At 51.2% G+C, this 20,873-nt stretch overlaps 1 protein-coding gene across 1 annotated transcript; it reads right to left on the bottom strand.

Moving 5' to 3' along the window:
* Positions 1 to 13,204: 13,204 nt before the first annotated feature.
* On the bottom strand, positions 13,205 to 15,258 carry LOC140843067 (GTPase HRas-like). Its single transcript, XM_073228385.1, has 5 exons — positions 15,107 to 15,258; positions 14,595 to 14,752; positions 14,240 to 14,418; positions 13,985 to 14,144; positions 13,205 to 13,455 (listed from the first exon to the last, which is right to left on the bottom strand). Exons 2-5 carry the CDS (start codon positions 14,703 to 14,705, stop codon positions 13,345 to 13,347), a joined length of 561 nt encoding a protein of 186 aa, XP_073084486.1. The 5' UTR covers positions 14,706 to 14,752; positions 15,107 to 15,258; the 3' UTR covers positions 13,205 to 13,344.
* Between the last annotated feature and the right edge of the window lie 5,615 nt (positions 15,259 to 20,873).

The following is a 20,873-nucleotide window of genomic DNA, read 5'->3' as shown; positions in this document are numbered from 1 at the left end:
GCAGAGAGGCCCAGGGGACGGTTGTGTGGGATTGCTGCACAGGCAGAGAGGCCCAGAGGATGGCTGTTGGGACAGGGGGGCCCTGAGGCAGAGACTGGCTTGCTGCATGCAGACTCACTCTGAGTGAACAGGATTTTAGTTACTGACTTGCTACCTGGAAATAAAGTTGGGTATAACCCTTCCACCTCAAGAATGTTTTGCTGTCAATTTCTTTGGTCACATTGAATCCATAGCGAACTTGCCCGGGGCTGAAGCCCATTGGCAGCACATCCCCTATATTTGCCCATTGGTGTGCCTAGAAGCATTGATGACCCAGTGGCAGTGAGCCAGAGTTCTGTGTCTAACTACTTTCCCCAGGAACGGAACCAGGGCTCTTTAGAGAAGTGGCTGGTTCTGGGTCTGGGAGAGGGGGTGCACTTGGTGAGCCGGGGACACCTTCCTGGGCCAGGAAAGAGGCAGTTTGAAGGGGCTCTTACAGGCCAAAGATGGGAAAATTGCAGCTTCAAAATGAATGAAATCCACTGACTATATTCAACCCAGTAAATCTATAAAATGATACTCAGAAAAGAGAAAACCAAAGACAAAACAGGCAAAACACATTTGAGGTCTCTTCCTTACTATTAAAGGAACAATTCAAATGCATAACTATATACCTTGCCTTTCCAGAAGAAGCAGTTGATAAGCTAAATCTCTCCCTTGCTCTTTCCTTCTGACAAAGACTGTCTGACAAAGACATGAATACAAAAGGAATGATAGAAATTAAGAAATCCACATTTTGCAACCCCTGGCGAAGTCATTAGTGGAGGCAAGAATCATCAATGGATGATTAAGCTTAGGTGATACACTGCCTGAGAGCTGCAGCCCCTAGTGCTGCTCAAATCTGACTCCACAGATTATCTGATGGTTTAAAAAGAGAAATAGAACTTTACGAGGGAGACGTGAGGCTGTCTTTGCTACTGATAAAGACTCAGTTAGATGTGCCTCATGAGGGAATGCAATTATCATACGGCATCAATGATGATGACTTGCCTGAAATGTTTACCCTAAATGTAATCCAGCCTCTGTATCCACACTCCAGGTTACAGGGAATTCATGGGTAAGTGAAATAATGTAAATGCCACCACAAATTCAGCAGCTGGACAAATTCAGAAACTAGGCCATTCTGAGGGACAGCTGGCCTGGTCTCTTCACCAAGTTAATGTCATGCCAGAGAAAGGGGCGGGGGAGCACCATTCCAGATTATAAGTGACACAGGGGATGGAACAACCAAACACAGTGGGGAGTATGACTCAAGTGGGAGTGACATACATTTTTTGGAGCAATTGGAAAATTTTAAATATGGATCAGGTATTGGATGATGAAAAAAGAAAATTACCATTAATTATGTTAACTATACAATGGTATTGATTTTAGGAAGCAAAATATTCTGATTTTCATGGTGTCCATTTAATTTTTAAAAATATTTTGGCTAAAAAGTTGATGATGTAAACATGGGAAAACTATTAATAACTATTGATATAGGTAATGGATATATGTGCAATCACTATTCTCTATTTTCCTGTCTGTTAGAAAATATTTATGATAAAAAATTAATAGTAATTCTGATCCCTAGGCCCCAACCCAGACCTACTGTATGAACCTAAATCCTTGCTGGCACCTGTAGTTTACCGAATATCCCATCTCAATGTAGGAAAGAGTGAATGAATGACTTTTTCATCCATTGTAATCTTTTTCAACAAATAGCTATCAGGCCGCTACTACACGCCAGGAACTTTTCTAGGTGCTGAAGATTCAACTCTGAACAAAACATACACAAAGGATCCTAAACCTGTGGAGCTTGGCACCCTGCCTTGTCCACAGTAGGTCTCTTTAAAGCAAACCAACTTTTTAAAACTGTTTAAATATAACACAAACCCAGAAAACTGCCTAAAACACATGGACAGATTAATGAATTGTTAGGCAGTAACACCCCCACCTCCCACAGAACCCAGAACCCTGCCAATCAGCGGGAAGTCTCTCAGGCCCACGCTCACCACTTCACCCTCCCCAAGAGCAGGGCCTCAGATGCCACTGTGAGGAGCAGAGGCAGAGTTCAGAACCCGGCCCCCAACATTCTTCTGAGCATTACCTTGCCCCACAAAAGGAAGATCCTACATTTTCAGTTTGGTTCAGAAAGATTTATTTGCAAACTTTCACAGAACAGCACAACTCAGACATGTGTATTACACACGTGACTCTCACTTTACAATATCAAGTAAATGCAGCAGCTCCAGGCAAGCTTATTCCTGATTCACAGCTAATTTCAAGAACATAAAGTCATAAAAGGTGCAAACGCATAATTCTATCATGGTGAGATGAAAAAATCAAACTTTATTTAGAATAACCTCAGTGCCAGCCTCAAATGACCAATGGTAACATTGGGGAGGCTGTCTGCAGTCATGTGCAGTGATGTAAAGAGGTGACCTGAGGTACTGCTTGTTTCCTAGGATAGTTGAATCAACTGAGAAATAAGCTTTTCTCCATTTTCCTTTTAAAAAAAAGAGAAGTTTAATCTTCTCCGCATTTTTTTTAACTTTTTTTCCTCTTCTAATCTAGGTCTTTCAGACCCAGAACTGAAATACTGTGAAAACGGAAAATGTGTCCCCTGCATGACTGTTCTCAGAATGCCCAAAACTTAGAAACGATGCAAGGATTGAAAAGTAAAGAGACTGTATTTCATGAGGCCTATCAAAGCTCTAACACTAGGGGGCTGTAAATGCACAGTGACACACCAGGTAGGCAGGCTGCCGTGAGCACTAAGTAAATAATAGGCACACAGTGCAGCTTGGGGCATATTCCACGAGAGGGAGAGTTCAGGGGCAGCTGATGAGAGTGGGCAGGTCTCTCCTTGCAGCAACTCCATTTCCGGCCTGCGTGGCCTGAGGCCCATGTGGAGCAGAAGCTTCAGCCCATTGTGTGCAAATGGGGAGGATGCCGATGCCTCCCAGGGATGCCATGTGGACTGATGGCAAATCCCATCCACCTGATGCCCCCAGGGACACTGCCTCCATCCACTACCTCACACCTTCTGGAGGTTTCCACCCCCTTGCTACTCAGGAGCAACTCGAAAATGTAGGAAACACATGTCTTTTTAAAAGGGGCGCTTTTGCCATTTCCACTTCCACCCCGGACAGGAGGCACCGTGATTGCATCCTGAGTCATCTTTTAATGGTTGTGTTAGGCAGGAAAATAGAAATGAGCCGGATGGAAAGAGAAAAAGGCCAGAAAGTCCACTAAAAAAGACCCAAAATGAATCAATTAAAGCTCTAAAAGCCAAGAGCAACTTGGCCTGGAATGTTTGAATATTTCCCAGATAAAGGAAGGTACCTCAGCATAGCCCAAGTCTTTATTGTGTTAATCATGCAGGCCCAGCTTACTTTCTTTACCTTTACCTCTATGCTGTTTTTTACTCCTTCTGGCCCAAATTAAGTAGTTTGTAACCTAGGCAACTAATTTAGCATGCAGGCCCAACCATAAACAACATAGTGAAAGGCAGGAAAGATTCCATCTTAGAGGTTGTATTTTAATACCCAGAAAGTAAAAAATGTAAGATTCTTAACTTACTCTTTAGCAAACAGACAATTGCTCAGCCCCCCTTGGGGGCTGGACAAGCAGCCTGTCTGATCTGCTCCCAGACCAAGAAGCCGGTGTCCCAGGGAGAAATCAGAGCGGGATCTTCCTTGTGTTAAATCTAAGTATTCAAAAGACCACTTAACAAATCTGCACCCCCATCCCTTAGTCACATTCCTAAAGAATCCTTAAAAGGGGGAACTCCCAGCCTTTCGGGGCGCTCCTCTCTGAGGTCGCCTGCACTTTCCAAGTGTGTAACCTTTAAATCTTAAACTTTCTCCCCAGCCTTTCAGGGCTCCTCTCCTAGCTGAGGTTGCCTGCTGCACCTCTTCTCTCATTAAGTAACCTTAAATAAAGCTTTTACTCTGCTTCACTGCCGTATCTCTGCCCTTCCATTCTTTGTTGCTGCGGGACAAGGATGAGGATATACACACACTCCCCCAACAGTTGTAAATCACTTTCAAGCTACGCAATCTCTACATCTCAGTTTCCTCACATACCAAATGGGGATGGAGAGGCCCTTAGAATGGGTTGGAGTGAAGAGTAAACGAGATAGGGCATTTTTGTTTCTGTTAGTGGTGAGTCTGCGATGTTTCCCCAGGTCCCTTGTGCAGACAGGACCCACGTCATCCCTCCTCGCATGAAGGAGGCAGAGACCGAGGGCCTTGGGACGTAGCAGCAGGGCTGCAGGGTGACGGACGTGGCCTTGGGCACATGATGGGAACTCCTGCCACAGCCCGCGATCCCCACAGCAAGACCTGGAAAATGTCAAGAGAGACAGGCAAAGCCTCCATGCTTCTCTTCACCTCTCCCTGCGTTTCCTGGGAAGTAAGTCTCCCACTGATGCCAGGGTTCTTGTTTGCAGAGCTGAAGAATGAACTTCACAAACAGTCAAGGCAGGGGAGCAAGGTACAGGCTTTTATTTAGAGAGAAGGCGAAAGGACAGAGCTCCCGGCTCACGCGAGGAGGGGACAAGAGAGTCCGTAGCGGTGCATTGTCTAGGGGGTTTTATAGGCATTTGAGGATTTTTCAAGAACACACAAAAAACTTAGGGGTGCGGACTTGCATCATCTGCCCTCTCCTCAAAGTGGGCTGAGGTATTGTTAGCTAAAGAGTAAGTTAAGAATTTCTCACGTCTTAACTTCTTGGATATTAAAACGCAGTCTTATCTTTAAGGTGGAATCCTTCCTGCCTTTTACTCTGTTGTTAATGCCTGGGCTTACTAGCTAAGTTAGTTGCACAGTTGGCAAAATCACTTCATCAGATCTGAAGGAGAAAGACAGCACATAGGCCTGGGCCTTTTAGTATGCTAAAGAGAACCTTACACATGATTATAAATGGTTAGCATAATAAAACACATGCTACTCTTCTTTATCTGGGGAACATTAACTGATTTCACTGAAGAATGATTCTAGAGCTCAATGTAACATAGAATTTTAGCAGGGGGGTTTCTTTGCATGTAGTTACATTGCTGACTGCAAATATCCCGCCCTGCCCCCTCCAGAGGCCCTCACCCTATTCTGACTGCATCCATGGTCCCTGTCTCACCGCTATGGCCTCAGCATCTTCTTTGGGGTTTAGAGCCTGACCCTCTGAGACCCATCAGAGCCATTTCCTGATGTTATTTAACTCTGGATGAGGAACAATAGCCACATTTGTCTCTTTTTGTTTTCTCTTGTTCAAAGACTTGTATTTGTTTGCTCTCTGGATGAAAACATAGAAGTGTATCATGTCAGTCTCTGGCTGGACATTAAATAAAAAGTCAGACACAATGGAGTGTCGGCAGTGGAGCAATGGGATTTATCCTTGGCTCTGGGCTTCAGGGTATAAGCTTCCTGGCCCCTGAGTCACTGGGGGGATGAGGTCCCACCAGGAGGCCATTTCTTTCTGGAAGCTTCTTAAAGGGCCTGTTGTATCACGAGGCTGCTGGGCTGTGTTCTAAAGCAGCCCTATGTTTTCTCTCTCCTCATGTGCTCATGTAAACACAGGGTGCAGGCCAGGACCAGAGGGAGTCAGGATGCTCCTGGAGCACCAGAAGACCCTTGCATGCCTGAAGACCTTCTTTGCCCCTGGCCTGAAGCTCTGTCCCTAGCCATTGCCTCCAATAGGCCACTGCTGAAACGCCACCGTCAAGAAGCTCTCACAGGCCATGAGGCCTAAGGCCCGGGCCCTCTGCTGCAGGGCTTCTCCACAGGCAGCACAGAGGTGAGAGGTGGGCGTGTGCCAGCAGGCCAGCTCCACCGGTCAGCTTGTGCCACACGTGGGCAACACATCCTGCTTTACTGTCCTGCCAGGAAATACAGAACCAAACAAGACTCGAGTGTAGCCATAGCCTCATCTTCCTGGCTTGTCCCTTACATAAGTCCCTAACCCTGGGTGTTCATCTCCTATCAGGTTTTGTGTCCTAGCCCTGATTCTTTGTTCTTACTACAGTATGTTGGCATTTTTGTGTATGCTTTCTTGTAGCAAGCTGTGTGGAACATGGCACAGAATGTAAATACCTCAAATATCTCAAGTGACGCTCCCTGCTCCCCGTGTCAGTACTGGCTTCCTCTCTACGGAGCGTATGAGTCTGCATCTTATGAAGGACAGCGCCAAGACAGGGCTCGGCGGCAGACCTCTTATTACATCGTCTATCTGCTTCAGGACATTTCGTGAGCTGTTGTAGGAATTCTACACAGAGACCACCTCATCTATTACTCAAGACACCCCATGAAAAGGGCAGGTGAGAGAGTGTGGTGGGTGAGCCAGAGGGGTGCTCCAGCCTGGTCAGGAGAGACTGTGTCCTCTCTACCTGTCTCCCTCTCAGCCTCCCTCCTTTTTATCTCCCCTCAATCATAGACTATTTTATAAACCAAATTGAATTAGCTCTGTTTGGTTTTCCATCTTAACACATAGCCTTAAAATGAAACACCACACTGTCATCTGGAGATCATGAGACACTCAGAGCTATTTCCTGATGCTATTTAACTCTGGGATGTCCTCAGGGAATGCTCTGAGGGGGTCTCCCTCCCACCCCCTCGGCTGGATGCTTCACTTCTGACTGTTGTGGTTTAAAATGCCAACCTGCAGCTTGATTTTAGACCATGCTTATTCACATGCTCTGTAAAATCTCATAACAACATAGTAAGAAAGGTCACTTAACAATGAGACAATTAACATACCTCCTCTCCATGAATGAATTTTTGTGTAAAAAGAAGCAAAAATAGTGCCAGAAACAAATCATTGGCTTATAAACATGTTTATGAAATGCATCATACTTGGAGAAGCAGACGTGAGAATGACTGAGGATAAATGCCGACAGCAGGCTGCTCGGTAGATTCCTTGGCTTGCTGCTGAGAATGAGAGGCTGCACGTGGTGGGAGCTGCGTGGGGTTACAGGCTCCTGCGGTGCTGCTGCTCAGGGAGCCGTGATCAGCGCCAGGAATTGTGTGGAGAAGTTTTCCTTTGGTGTTAATAGAACAGGTAACTCCCTTTAACAGAAAACTTTTATAAGTTCCAATATTTTTGTGAATTCACAATTTCCTTATGTCTTCAATTTCTGTTGTTTGTTACACTGCAATAAATTATATTGATCAATAAATCTATCAAATGTAATTTATGATTACCCCAATTCCTGCCTTTCCTCAATCCTTGCAAATAAAGGACTGTTGGTTCGAGATGGTTTAGAATAAGCAGAAAGGAGACAATAAAAAGATAACTGTTTTTTGGCATTTTTAAATCATATTTCTGCTGCAAAAATTGGCAAATCTTGCAATAAAGCCGTTGATGTAATTAGGACTACAAATTCCACACTATACGGACACAGACTCCTCCTCATGCACGATTTCCTATTCACAGATCTGGCGTTCTTCTCATTTCCTGTTTAGAACAGGATTCTCTGGCCCTGTTGTCATGAGTAAGTCATTGGAAGCTCCGGCAAACAATGCTGTGTGGGGTGCCCACTGGAGTCAGCAGCTGCCTTTGAAAACTGCCATTGCTGTTCAAGGCTCCCCATTTTGCAGTCAGCAGGTCATATAGAATCAGTGAAGTCAGAAGATCTCTGGGGAATCTCCTCTGAGGGCTGTTGCCCAACTGTCATTTGCCAGCATGGCAGCCGACTCCCCAACTCCTGTGAAACTCGTTCTGAGTTGGCCTCCATCTCCCGGCAGCCTCCACCTCCCAGCAGCCTTCACTTCACCTCCTGGCAGCTCAGCTTTCTCCCTTGGCCGCCTGTGCTGGTCCAGCTCAAGCTGCGTCTCCCCGAGTCTGACCCCAGCTCCACTCTGAGATGCCAGGAGAATGCCCTGCTGTGTGAAGAGCTTGTGGCTCTCAGTTCCTCCTCACCAGCAGGAAGGAAGCTGGAAGAAGTACCACAAATGGCTGCTGTTGCTTTGACGAGTTTCTGCTAAGAAACTGGACGAGAGGGTCTCTCATCTTTTGATTACCTTTCTGCACCTTCCCCTTCCTTTGCCCGTTATTAGGCCCCATAGCAATCATCTCTCCTAACATCCATACATCTCCCCTAAGGCTGAAACATCTGAAGAGCCTTCATCCATTAATAAGCACCAATTCTTGAACCAAAAGAAGAAAATATCATATTATAATATCTATTACAATTGTATGCACTGTTTGGCTGGGTGGAGAAAGTGTTTTTAGGTACAGGGCAGGAAATCATTCATTCATTCAGGCACTTTATAAATGTTGGGGGAGTGTGCGCATTTTTCTCAGTCCCTTGTTCCCGCCACAACAAAGAATGGAAGGGCAGAGGCACAGTAGTGAAGAAGAGTAAAAGTTTCACTTAAAGTTACTTAAAGAGAGAAAAAGTACAGCCAAGGAGAGGCACCCTACAAGGTTGGAGAGAAAGTTAAGATTAAAAGGTTACACACTTAGAAAGTGTGGGTGACCTCAGAGAGGAGCACGCACTGAAAGGTTGAAAAGAGAGAGTTTAAAGGTAAAGGGTTATGCACTCAGTGCGGGTGACCTCAGAGAGAGAAGCACCCCAAAATGTTGGGGGTTTCCCCTTTTAAGGATTCTTTAGGAATGTGACTAAGGGCTGGGAGTGCAGACTTGCTAAGTGGGCTTTGAATACTTAGAATGAACTTAACACAAGGAAGTTCCCGCTCTGATTTCTCCCTGGGACACCAGCCTCTTGGTCTGGGAGCAGATCAAACAGGCTGCTTGTCCAGCCCCCAAGGGGGGCTGAGCAATTGTCTGTTTGCTAAAAAGTTAAGAATCTTACATTTTTAATTTTCTGGGTATTAAAATACAACCTTTAAGATGGAATCTTTCCTGCCTTTCACTATGTTGTTTATGGTTGGGCCTGCATGCTAAATTAGTTGCCTAGGTTACAAACTACTTAATTTGGGCCAGAAGGAGTAAAAAATCAGCATAGAGGTAAAGGTAAAGAAAGTAAGCTGGGCCTGCATGATTAACACAATAAAGACTTGGGCTATGCTGAGGTACCTTCCTTTATCTGGGAAATATTCAAACATTCCAGGCCAAGTTGCTCTTGGCTTTTAGAGCTTTAATTGATTCATTTTGGGTCTTTTTTTTGGCCTTTTTCCCTTTCCACCCCCCTGTATATCTATTTTCCAGCCTAACAATAAGTATTTGCAGGTAACTACCATACAAAATGCTAAGCCCTGGGGATTCAGAGATGGTAAAACAATTTCCACCTTACACTCTGGTGGATGCAGATATAACAACAAATGCCTATGATAAGGCATTTCTGGGGTCTGATAAAAGTCCACCTGGGCCTGTGGGGCTGTGAGCTGCTGGGGCCTCGGAGGCCCTGGGAAAGGCTCACCAAGGAGGTGAGCTGAGACAGATGCAGGAAGGCGTGAGCACACGCCACCCTGGAGGCCTCCTCAAGGGTCTGTGAGCTCATTGCTTGGTTTACTTTATTGGGTGGTGGGCCAAGACTCAGGAAGCCCCAAAGCCTTATGAGACATAGTCTAAATGATTATGGGGATGGAGCAGGTAGCACCCCCATTCCAGGGATGGGGAGGTCGAGGGCCTCCAAGTGCCCACCCAGCTCACGGGCCCCCAGCAGTCATGTCTTCTTGAGGATGCCTCCAGGATGCTGCATCGAGATGAGTCAGTGCCCACAGAGGCCAGGGGAGGTGTGCAGGGGTGTATGGTCTAGACAACTTACTCTCACACCTGTGGAAAAATGAGAAAGCCTGTAGTAGAGCCCCAAGAGGATGTAACCCTAGCAGCTATGAAACCCTAAATGAAACTGTGATGCTCTAACAATTAAGACAGTCCCCAAATATGCATGGGACATGACCACCTTGATGATTTCTAGTCAGAGGCAAGTCATTCTGAAAGCAGGATGTAGACAGATGGGGGAAAATTAAACCGGTCCCCATCTCACACTTCATGCCAGTATGACTTCCAAACGATTCAGACTGTTCACAAAAATGGAACTTTTAGGTATAAAGAAAACACATACTTTTTATATTATCAGAATACAGAGAAAAGCCTTTCTAAGTGGGACACATCCCAGAAAGCACTTACAAAAAGTAACAAATTCTACAACACAAAAATCAAGCATCCTGGGAACAATCTGTCACCTAAACTCAGGGAAACACAAAACGGGACATTTAAAGCTCTAATTTTCTTAACGTGGGAGAAGTTTCTAAAAGGCCAAATGGGGAATGATGTGAACAGAGAGCTCACGATGGCTCCCAAGTGATGGCAACAGGCTGCTCACCTCCTCCTGAGGGCCACATGGGCAGAAACCAGAGCCACGTCACAGTGCGCCTCTCACCTGGCAGAGCCAGGAGGCCAGCAGCAGCAGAGGCCTGAGAGGCAGGCAGCCCCGGAGGTCCAGTGGGGCCTGAGGGGGACCGGCACAAGCAGCCCCTGCCATGAGCACGTTATAGCTGCCAGAGCGCTGCCCTGGTGCCCACGCATGGGGGGCCCATAGGACATCCCAGTGGATCCACAAAGCCACATTACACAGCCACTGGCAAGGTGGAGGGGCCTCTGGGGATGGGGTCCGCTTGTGATGTGCAGTGAAAGACTGATGGAGCCCAGAATCAGGCACTGTGAGAGCAATTTACAGAAGGGGATGGGTTGTGACCCTGGCCCCGGGCCTTGGGGAGGGGTGGAAGTGGCGGGACTCAAGTGCCCCTTGGCACCTTGTGTAGTGTCAGGGCCCATGCCCCCGTTAAGGGCCATGCATGGAACCAAGCCCCACTACTGGCTGGAATGGCTGTGCCCCCAGTTTCTGCCACTGCCTGGCACCACTGTGTTTCATATCCATAGCCAGTTAGAGGTGCCTGCACAATGAGCCCAACTCTGCCACACTCACACGGCCCTGCGCGACCCATGTCGAAAGGTGCAGCTCACAAAGTGAGGGATTGGTCAGATGGGTGAGTGTGAACACTTTCTCCACCCCTTGGGGACAGATGGCGGTGGCTTAGCCTCCCTTGGCTGCCCGGTGTGCAGCTGTGCAGGCTGAGGTCAGAGACTGGGCGGGCGTGCATGACGGACTCCCTGCTCACTGCCAGGCTCTCCAGCCTGTCCCACATTCAGAACACCTGGCTACGTGATGGATCACCGGCCTGCAGCCGGGGCTGAGGCACAGGCTCACCTGTACAGCCCCTGCCCCTGGCCCTCTGTCTCTGGCCACAGTCCCCTAGAAATGCTCCCTGCAGAGCAGTCCCCTTGGGTGTGCGCCTGGACCTTGCATCCCACCAGCCAACACATTCCTTCTCCAAAAAGAGGGAAAGAAAGCCACCTCCTCATACCTTGCTCAGAATTGTGAGGCCTATTGTTCCTCTGCCTGCAGGTAGCTGCTGGAGGCCCGCTGTGTAACACTTCCCCCAAACTGGAAGCCTTCCTGGTCGGCTGGGGGAGTTCTCCAAGCTGACCCCCAGCAGAAGGAATGGGAGACTGATGTGGAACACACAGGTGAGTTCTTATTCCCTTGGGCACCAGCCTGGCCTGCTACAGGTCTGCTCTGCTTCCTGCAGTGGAATGAGCAGCAGAGGGCAGAGGGCAGGAGCAGAGGGGTGTCTGGCTGGCAGTCACATAATCCCACCATCGAGGGCCCACGGGGCTCAAGCGCCCATCACTCACCAAGGGGAGACACTTCCCACACAAGGGATGAGCAGCCTGGAGACTGTGCTCAGCGTCAGGCCAGGGGGCCACACAAAGACCTGCCTGCAGGGCCAGATGGCCTGGTGTGGAGCTCATTGTTCTCAGCAAAACCTGAGGAGTCCCCAGGAAGACCCTGGGCCTGGAGCAAGTATCCCTAGTACCCATGACCCTCCTCACTCATGGCACTGAGATGTTCCCTGGTCCACCTTGCCCAGCCACCCTGTTGCCAGCACCCAGGGATGGCAGTACGAGGGAGCAAGCACAGGGCCCGAGACTGCCCACTTCTCCCCAGGGGCTGTAGCCCCAGTGATGCAATTCCTTCCCAAACTTCCCAGTGAGCAGGGAAGCCACAGGTAGGAGGACCCAGACAATGGCTTTAAGCCAGAATGCTGGATCTTTTTCCCTTTAATACCTTCTGGGCTGCCCCTGGGGCCACAGCAGACCTGGCCCTGCAACGTGACACGCCCAGTGACTAAAGATGGGGGTGCAGGGCCCAGGACACGGCTCATGCCCTGTGGCCCCTGCAGCCACCACCCCACAGCAGGCAGTGACCAGAAGGGTAGAGATGGACACAGAGCAGCATCTGGGGAGCTGCCCAGAGGCCTTGCAGGTACCTGCCAACCCAACCTGTGTCCATGGGGAGGCTAGATGCATGGAGGCCTTTGGTGAGGGGTGTCCTGGAGCCAACAGCACACCCTGCCCCTTGACCACTGTAGACAGTGTCCCCCTCACACGAACCAAGTCCCTGACCCAGAAGGGCCTGGCCAGGCCTGAACCAGGGCCTGGGAGGGCAGTTGCACCACGAACAAGCCCGCAATCAGGATGCACACAGAGGGGACCGAGCTGCCTGTGGATATGTTCTGTATATGGGCCCAAGGCAGAGCAGTATGTGGGCTCCTGGGGCCTGTGGACACCCCACAAGGCCATACCGGTGACCTGAGGAAGCTATGGGAGGAGCAACAGACCACCCAGTGAGAGGGCAGTAGGGGCAGGTGGGCTGGACCCACACACACTCAGCCAGGACACCAGCCCTGAGCAGCCATCTGGCACCTCTGGGGCAGGCCTCTGCTCCATGTCAGGCTTGGACCCCACAAGCAGGGCCTTTCATTACCAGCAACAACTGTCTCCAGGGCCCCTAAAACTCAGGAAACAGGATCCCACCCAGAAAAAAACTCCAAGGTAGTGGAGCCCCTCCCTGCCCTCCAGGGCTTTTGGGGGTTCCCCAGTTAGGCCTCTCTCCAAGTGGGGAGTGACCACCCTTCCTCTTAACCACCCACTACTGATTAATGTCAATAAAGCATTTTTTGTGTTAAGATGCCAAATGCCTTATAGTCAACCCCAGAGGCACAGGGTGGGGTGCCCAGGCCACCTGAGCACCCTCCCGTCAGCTGCCTGTGCCAGGTCACATGTACCACAGCCCCCCGTCATCGGCCAAATTTCAGGGTCAAGACCATCAATTAATTTGCTGCAATAATTTACTGTGCAAAGCATCCTGGAGGTCTGCCATTCACCAACACCCCCACCCCCGCCGAGCTCAGCAGCCCTTCCTTCTCTCTCCTCCCTCCACCGATGCCTCCTCCTGCATCAGGCCTCTGCATCCAGTGTAGGCACCACGGATCCACAGCAGGAGTGCATGAAGCGTGGTCAGGAGAGCAGGCATTTGCAGCCCGGGCTGCCCTCGTCCGGTGGGCTTAGTTTGCACGCCTTGTGCTGCCGGATCTCATGCACCAGGGTGTAGAAGGCATCCTCCACGCCCTGGAAGGGGGAAGGCTCAGGAATCTTCCCGGTCCCTCCCACTATCTGCAAACTGCCAGGTGCTCACAGGACAACCCTATGACCACCCCAGGACTACAGGGCAGCCGCTGGTCTGGCTCCAAGCTTGACCACCTGTACCCAGCTCCTGTATGAGCCACCACCCTTGTCCACCACAGCCCACTAAGGGGTCAGGGCCAAAGGGACCACAGGACGCTCTGGAGGCAGAGGGTCTGACGCCCCAGGGTACCCGCTCCAGCCTGGCTCAGGGCAGCTCTCTCCAGGGACCTCCATCTTCCCTAGCAGCTGTCAGCACAGACCCCGGCCCTGGCCTTTCTCGCTGCCCTGCCATCCGGGGAGACTTAGAGCACAAGGGGCCTCTGGGTCCTTTAGAGTCCCAGAGGGTCCCGGACCTGGAGCCAGAGCCAGAGCAGCAGCCCTGTGTCAAGGGAGAGGGGCAATGGGCTCTGTTCACTGTCCAGGTGGGGTGGGGTGGGTCCCTGGCTAGCTGTTGGGTGGGGAGCCTGCTCACCTGGCGTGTCTTGGCCGACGTCTCTATGTAGGGGATGCCATGGCTTCGGGCAAGGTCCTGTGCCTGCTGAGACTCCACGGTGCGTGCAGCCAGGTCACACTTGTTCCCTACTAGGACGACGGGCACATCATCTGAGTCCTTCAGCCGCCTGATCTGCTCCCTGTGAGGACAGTGTGCTGGTTAGTGGGGTGCAGGCACAGCTGCACCCAGGACATACATAAGACAGGGCCTCTGAGGGACAGCAGGGCACCTCACCTGTATTGGTGGATGTCCTCGAAGGATTTGGTGTTGTTAATTGCAAACACACACAGGAAGCCCTCCGCAGTGCGCATGTACTGGTCCCATATGGCCCTGAACTCCTCCTGGCCCGCCGTGTCCAGGATGTCCAGCACACACGACTCACCATCAATGATCAGTTGCTTCCGGTAGGAATCCTGTGGGAGGACACTGCTCAAGGGCTCTTCCCCTCCTGGCATGGGGCACTCACCTGCCAACTGTTTCCTTGTACCCCCTTCCATGCCCCACCGTGAGGGGACCCCCTCCCGTGGAGCAGGCAGAAGATAAGCCCAGGTCAGGATTCAGGGCTGGGGACAGGAGCAGCCCCACGAACCATGATGGTGGGGTCATACACTTCCACGAAATGGTTATGGGTGAGCCGGATGGTCAGGGCACTCTTCCCCACAGCCTCGGCGCCCACCACCGCGACCTTATATTCCGCCATCCTTAAGGCGCTACAGTACGAAGCACTGCAGGGGTCTCCTGTCCCACCTGCAAGGAAGCAGCACTCAGCCGGGCCCAGGCCCCCGGGGCAGGCCACAGCGCACCCGGTTCCTGCCTGGCTGCTGGGCCGTGACATCCAGGTAACGCGGGTGTAGCCAGCATGGTGGCACAGCTGCTCACCTGCAGCACTTCGAGCCAGCGGTAGGAGAGGGGTCCCGCCGCCGGCACGGCCAGCCCCCGCCGCCTGCGGCCCCCGACCCCGCCGCAGCGCCCCGCCTTCCGCCTGAGGCTCACCTGCGCCCCCGCGCCCCCGCCTGCGCGCCCGGCGGGACAGCGGGACCCCCGCCCGTGCCGCGCGCCCCGGGCCCGCCAGCCCCGTTCCCGCCGCCGTGCTGCACTCACCGTCGCTGGCGCCACTGGCCCGGGGGCTGCAGCCGAAGCCCTGGCGGGAGAGGGGAGCGGGGTCGGGGCGCGCGGCTCGCCCGGCGAATGCGCTCCGTCCGTGGCGAGTGCGGTTCCGGAGACGGGGGGCGGACACTTGGCCGGGCCGCACAGACCCTGCCCCCGCGCACGTCCGTCAGCCAAGCGCGCCCTGCTATTGGGAGCGCGCAGGGGGGTGGGGGGTGGGGGGGCAACTCCGGGGGGCATCCCGCTCCGCGTGGCCGAGAGGCCCGCCCATCAGGGGCCACGGCCTGGCAGGACTTCAGGGATCGTCACGGTTGGCTTTCGGGGGCTGTGGCCTAGGGGGCTGGGTTCGGCTGAACCCGGCCGGGGATTAATTATGCCAAAAAAAAAAAAGAATAACAGAGGAGACAGGTAGTCATTCTACAGCATCTTACTATGCTGATGGACTGTGACTGTAATCGGGTACGTGGGGGGGACTTGGTGATGGGGGGAGTCTAGTAACCATAATGTTGTTCAAGTAATTGTACATTAACAATATCAAAATAAAAAATATTTTAAGATAAAAAGAAATACTGCTATTCCCGCAGTAGATCCTAACTTAAGTGATAATGACAAAGATGGTCTGTAGAAAGAAACCTCCTGTGCATAAAGACAAGCCTAAGAATGCTAGCATAACAGTTTACAGCAGCTCACTCTTGTGCCTAATGTCTCAGTAATATGTTTCTTTACTCAAGACAAAAATCTTAATATTAAAAGCGCTAAGTTCTGCTAACAACTATGTGACTCTGTATCTGCCTTTAAAATCTTTGTCACTTTGGTTAAATGAAAAACTAAATATTGTTTCTTAATGACTTACAATCTTGTTTTAAGCAATTGCCTTAAACACTTTCTTCCCAAAATCACATTCAAAAGGTACTTTTACCTCTAGTTAACTCCAAGATTTTCCAGAGATCATAAAATTTCCTCCTCATACAAGAAAACGTTTTAGCTAGTTCAGCTTGTACATTTGATATATAATTATTTGGGAACCACTGTCAAGTGAATGATGCTAAATTTTAGATGATTAAACTGTTACAGGTTACAGAAATGGCCAAATCTCCTTGTCAGTTGTATTAACCATAGCCATTTCTAAGTCTTTTGTCATTTATAATTGCTCTTTTATTCCAAAACTAGTAAAAAACCTAGATTCAAGTAAAGCAAGAATTAATTACCTAAGACTGAGTAAACTGAGGAAAATGATTTTGTGGCTTTCTGTTTCAAATGTTGCTGATTCGGTGTTCTAAGCTTTTTCTTTTAAGCTGACAACAGTTTAGTAAATGAGGATACCTTTGTAAGCAGAATTGAAACATTTATCTTTCTCTCTACCTGATCCCTCCAGAATTAAAAAACTCCTAGTAACTATTTTCATATTTTATAGCAACATTATTATTTGCAAACGTTCAATAAGAATCTGCTCTCCTTGTAACAGGACGCAATTGAAAACACTGGTTATTACCAAGGCTTTGACTGGAATGTCATATGTGAGACACATGCATAGACTCAGGTATGACCAGACAGCTTTAAGGAACTAAGATTGACTTTATGGAGCCAATAAAGCCCCTTGGAAGAACTGGTCTGGTACCTTGCTTTCAGGGTTACTGGCAGCCTTACCAGGTGAGTAAGGAAGGTCACTTCCTGGCAGGTGCAGGAAACTCAAAATATTTTGGGAAACTCAGAAAGAGAGGAATTCACCCAAATCTACAGGTACTGTAGGCAACACCTGATGGAAAGTCTGGCTTGGCTTTCCTGGCCTCAAGAGGCCATTAACAGCTCAATCTGAAATTCCTTACAAAAAGTTCCAGCAGAGCACATTTAAAAGATCCTATGTGATCAACTGCTTTTCTTGCTGCATTTATGTAAATAATCAAGCCAGGTGTTCTGAAGCTAAACTTATTTTCTTGATATGAGTACATCTAATAAATATGAGGGTAACTTTAGAGAGAAAAGGATTGTTTCTATAATGCAGCTAGATTCTAATACCAGTCATTGTGAAAAAAACTAAATCCTAAATTCTTGTTTCCTCAAATAGCTATCTATGACTCTCCAGTGTTCCCACTTTTCTCTCATCCCAATCTTACTATTCCTAATCCTCATATTTGGCCATGCATTTAATCTCCTTGTCAAGTTTGTTCTTCCAGAATGGAAAGTCCAACTCCCCATGTTACTCAGACAAGGATTTCAACCTCTGTCTCTGACAAGTAGCGAAGAAACTAGCTGATCCAGTCTCTCAGATTCATCAGAGGCTCTCAGAATCATGAGTTCAGTTCCACTTTTAGAGACGGGCATCCTGGCTTCTACCCTTTGCTGAACTTCTAATACTTTTAACTAGCCCCACTGTGTGAACCATGCTTACTAAACCTCTTAACTAAATTGATTTCTTCCAGATTACAGTCCCTTGAGATTAAGGTCCTGTTGTCCTGAAAAATTCAAGCCCTTACCAACTGATACTATCGGCCAACTTCTTAAGGCCAGTGCCTTATCAGAATGTGCCACATCAACACATAATTCCAACTGGCTTTAAGAGAATTTGGACTCACTCAGGTCATAGCCTGACCCATCAGAAGACAAGCCTCTCTAGAGCCCAGGGATCCAAGTCCTCATCAAAGTCTGGGAAGATGGGTCGCCCCAATCTCAATTGCAGCCTATTTGGGAAGGGCCCTACCCTGTCCTTGATTCTGGGGTTCTTGTTCAGGAAGCCAAAGAATGAGTTTCACAAACACTCAGTGTAGGAGAGGAAGGAACAAGCTTTTATTTAGTGATAAAGAGGAAAGAGCTCCTTGCTCACACCAGGAGGGGACGAGAGAGCCCTGGGTGGTGTGCTGTGTAGGGGTTTTATAGGCAGATGATGATGTTTCGAGAACATGAAAAAAGGCTTAGGGATGTGGACTTACTAAATGGTCCTAGGATATTTACAAGTAACTTGATACAATTAACTTCCTGCTTTGTTGATTTCTTCCGGAGATACCAGCATCTTGGTCTGGGGGCATCTGAAACAAAGCTGCTCAGCCTGACCCCAAGGTGGGCTGAGGCATTGTTTGCTGAAGAGTGAGTCAAGTGCAATCGTATCTTTAAGGTGGAATCCTTCCTGTCTTTACTGTGTTGTGGCTGGGCCTGCAGCTACATTAGTTGGCCCAGTTTGCAGAATCACCTCATGAGGTCTGAAGGAGGAAAGACAGCACATAGGCCTGGGCCTTTTCCATGTTAAAGTGAATCTTACACATGATTATAAATAATTAGCATAAAGTAAACATGCGCTACTCTTTATCTGGGACACACCAACTGACCTCACTGAAGAATGGCTCTAGAGCTGAAGATTTAACACAGAGTTTTAGTGGAGGGATTTCCTTGCACATAGTTATTGTTCTGACTGCAAATATCCTGCCTCGCTTTTTCCGGAGGCCCTCATGCTACTCCGACTACACCACCGTCCCTGTCTCAACAGCAGCGCTCGGGTCCCCAGTGTGCACCTTCTCTGCACCGTGCCATGCCGCGCAGCCCACCGACGGTCCCCAGCATGGAAGGAAGAGCCAGAGGTGGAGCCTCAGGGCGCTCAGGGTCAGCACCCAGGACGACCCCCCCGCATGCAGCTGCAGAAAGGTGGAGGGGCGCCAGGTTGAGGGTCAGGTGATCGGAGCAGGCTGAGCCAGGAACCTGAGCTCCCAGTGTCCTGGGCCCTGCTGCCCCACACCACCGTCCCCGGAGTTTACTCCAAGACGGGTGCCACCCCACCCAGGGGCCTGGCATCTTCATCGGGTGTGTCCCGGGCCATGCAGTGCTCATCCTTTTACCCTGTATGGGGATCCTGCTTCCTATTTACCTAGCGAGACCCCCCGCGGGGCTTCGAGAAGGGTGCCTGTCCCTCATCCCGCATCACCCCTCACCACCAGTCTCCTGACTTGGGTAGACTGCAGACCACTGGCTCACACAGCACCCCCAAACTCAAGGTTCCAGTACTGCAAAAGCTCACTGAAGCCCCATTAACAAACAGTACCAGCAAATCCAACCCAAAAGTCGCCATAGGAGGTGAACTGAAGACCTCTAATTGCAAGCACAACACACACATTATCTCTTCTCAAAAACACGTATTTTATTAGTGTCTCTGAATTTTCAAAGTAGCGCATGAACGCACCCTCCTTACCTCACAAGGAAGAGCGGTGCAGTACGCACGGCCCAAGCTTGCGGGCGCGGTACCGACCCGGAACTCACGCCCTGCAGGTTCTGTCCGCGGGGCCGCCCGCTGCCCCTGGCCACCCTGCAAGGCGCCTTGGCGACGCCCCAACCCGAGTCGCGCCACTGCGAGGGGGCGCGAAGGACAGGCAAACAGGCGCCGGCAGGCGGACCCTCGGGAGCCGCTGCGGGTGCTGGAGTCCGCAATCCCTCGGGCTCGGAGGGTTCCTTCCCATGGCGTTTCCTCGTGTCGAGGCGCGGGCCGCACTGCCCGGTGGGGTCAACCCCGCAGGGCGCCGCCCCAGGGATCTGGCTACGGGGGAGCGAGTCTCTCTGCTCGCCGCCTGGGCCGGGGTCCCGCACATTGCCGTGCGCGGCGGGCCTTCCCCAGCGCACGTGCGGAGCACAGCGCGGGCGCCCCCACCCGACCCGCTGCGGCGCCGCCCCCCGCCCTGCCCGAGCAGCAGGCGCCAGGGGGCGTGGCTGCGCCCGAGGAACCTGGCGGACCCCGCGGCTCGCATTTGGGCATTCAGTAAGCCCCGCCCCAGTTGCCATGGCACCCGGGGCCCACAACCCCGCTGCCGAAGTAACTACCCTTTGGCTGAGAGAGGGCTCAGAGCGGAGGGCGCCCAGGGCTTCGTCGCCAGGGCGACCCCTCAGGTGAGGGCCGAGCGCGCCGTTGGGTCCGAGGCCGCAGGCCTCGCTGTCTCGCCGGTGCCAGGGGGAAACGTGAGGCCGAGGGGTAGACGTCAGGATGGAGCAACAAAGCCAGCTGGGGACTCAGGGGTGTCCCCAGGTGTCAAATATGTCCCCCCGGGGAAGCGGCCCACGACCACTGGCCGTGCTCTGAGCGGGTCCCAGCCACTGAGACAGGGTGGGCCCCAAGCCCTGCCCCTGGGAGGAGAGACAGAAGCAGGGACCCCGACTCTGCTCTGGGAGCTTCCACGGTGGGGACTAGGAGCGGAGCAGGCCCTGCCCTCAGAGCCCCGCCGGCTGTGCAGAAGGCATGGAGGGGTGGAGGACCCAGGGAGCCAAGCAGCCGGGCCGGGGGTCGGCACTCCCCTGGGCTTCGGAGACCCACGGCCCGCAGGGTTCCTGCTTGCGGTGGGCATGGCCCATAAACTGGCGGGGCAGGGTGAGAGCAGGGCCATGCAGGCCGTGAGGATAGGTAAGGGCCGGTACATGAACGGGAGGGATGGTGTCCAGTTGGGAGCTACAGCCTCCCAGCCAGGCCCTACTCGTGCTCCTTGGGCCCCAAGACCCTTGGGCTGGACTAGACGGATACTCTGGGCCTAGCTGTGGGCAGGACCTCAGGTCAGCGGCTCTCCGGCCCAGAGGGAGGAGGGCAGCAGCTCAGCCCTGGATGCTGCCCACTGGTGTCCAGGGCCACAGCCGGGCCAGCTCACTCTCCCCATGGCCTGGGGCTGGCAGGCCTCTTGTGTGAGAATGGGCAGCATCCTCGCAGGGGGCATGGTGGTGGAGTCCTGCGAGGCTTGGGGCCCTTCTCCAGCAGGAGGAAGGCAGACAGCACAGGGAACTTTTGGAAAGAAGTCCTGTC

The sequence above is a fragment of the Manis javanica genome, unplaced genomic scaffold (assembly GCF_040802235.1).
Source record: "Manis javanica isolate MJ-LG unplaced genomic scaffold, MJ_LKY HiC_scaffold_30, whole genome shotgun sequence".
NCBI classification, from domain to species: Eukaryota; Metazoa; Chordata; class Mammalia; order Pholidota; family Manidae; genus Manis; species Manis javanica.
This window is presented reverse-complemented; position numbering and strand designations above follow the sequence as displayed.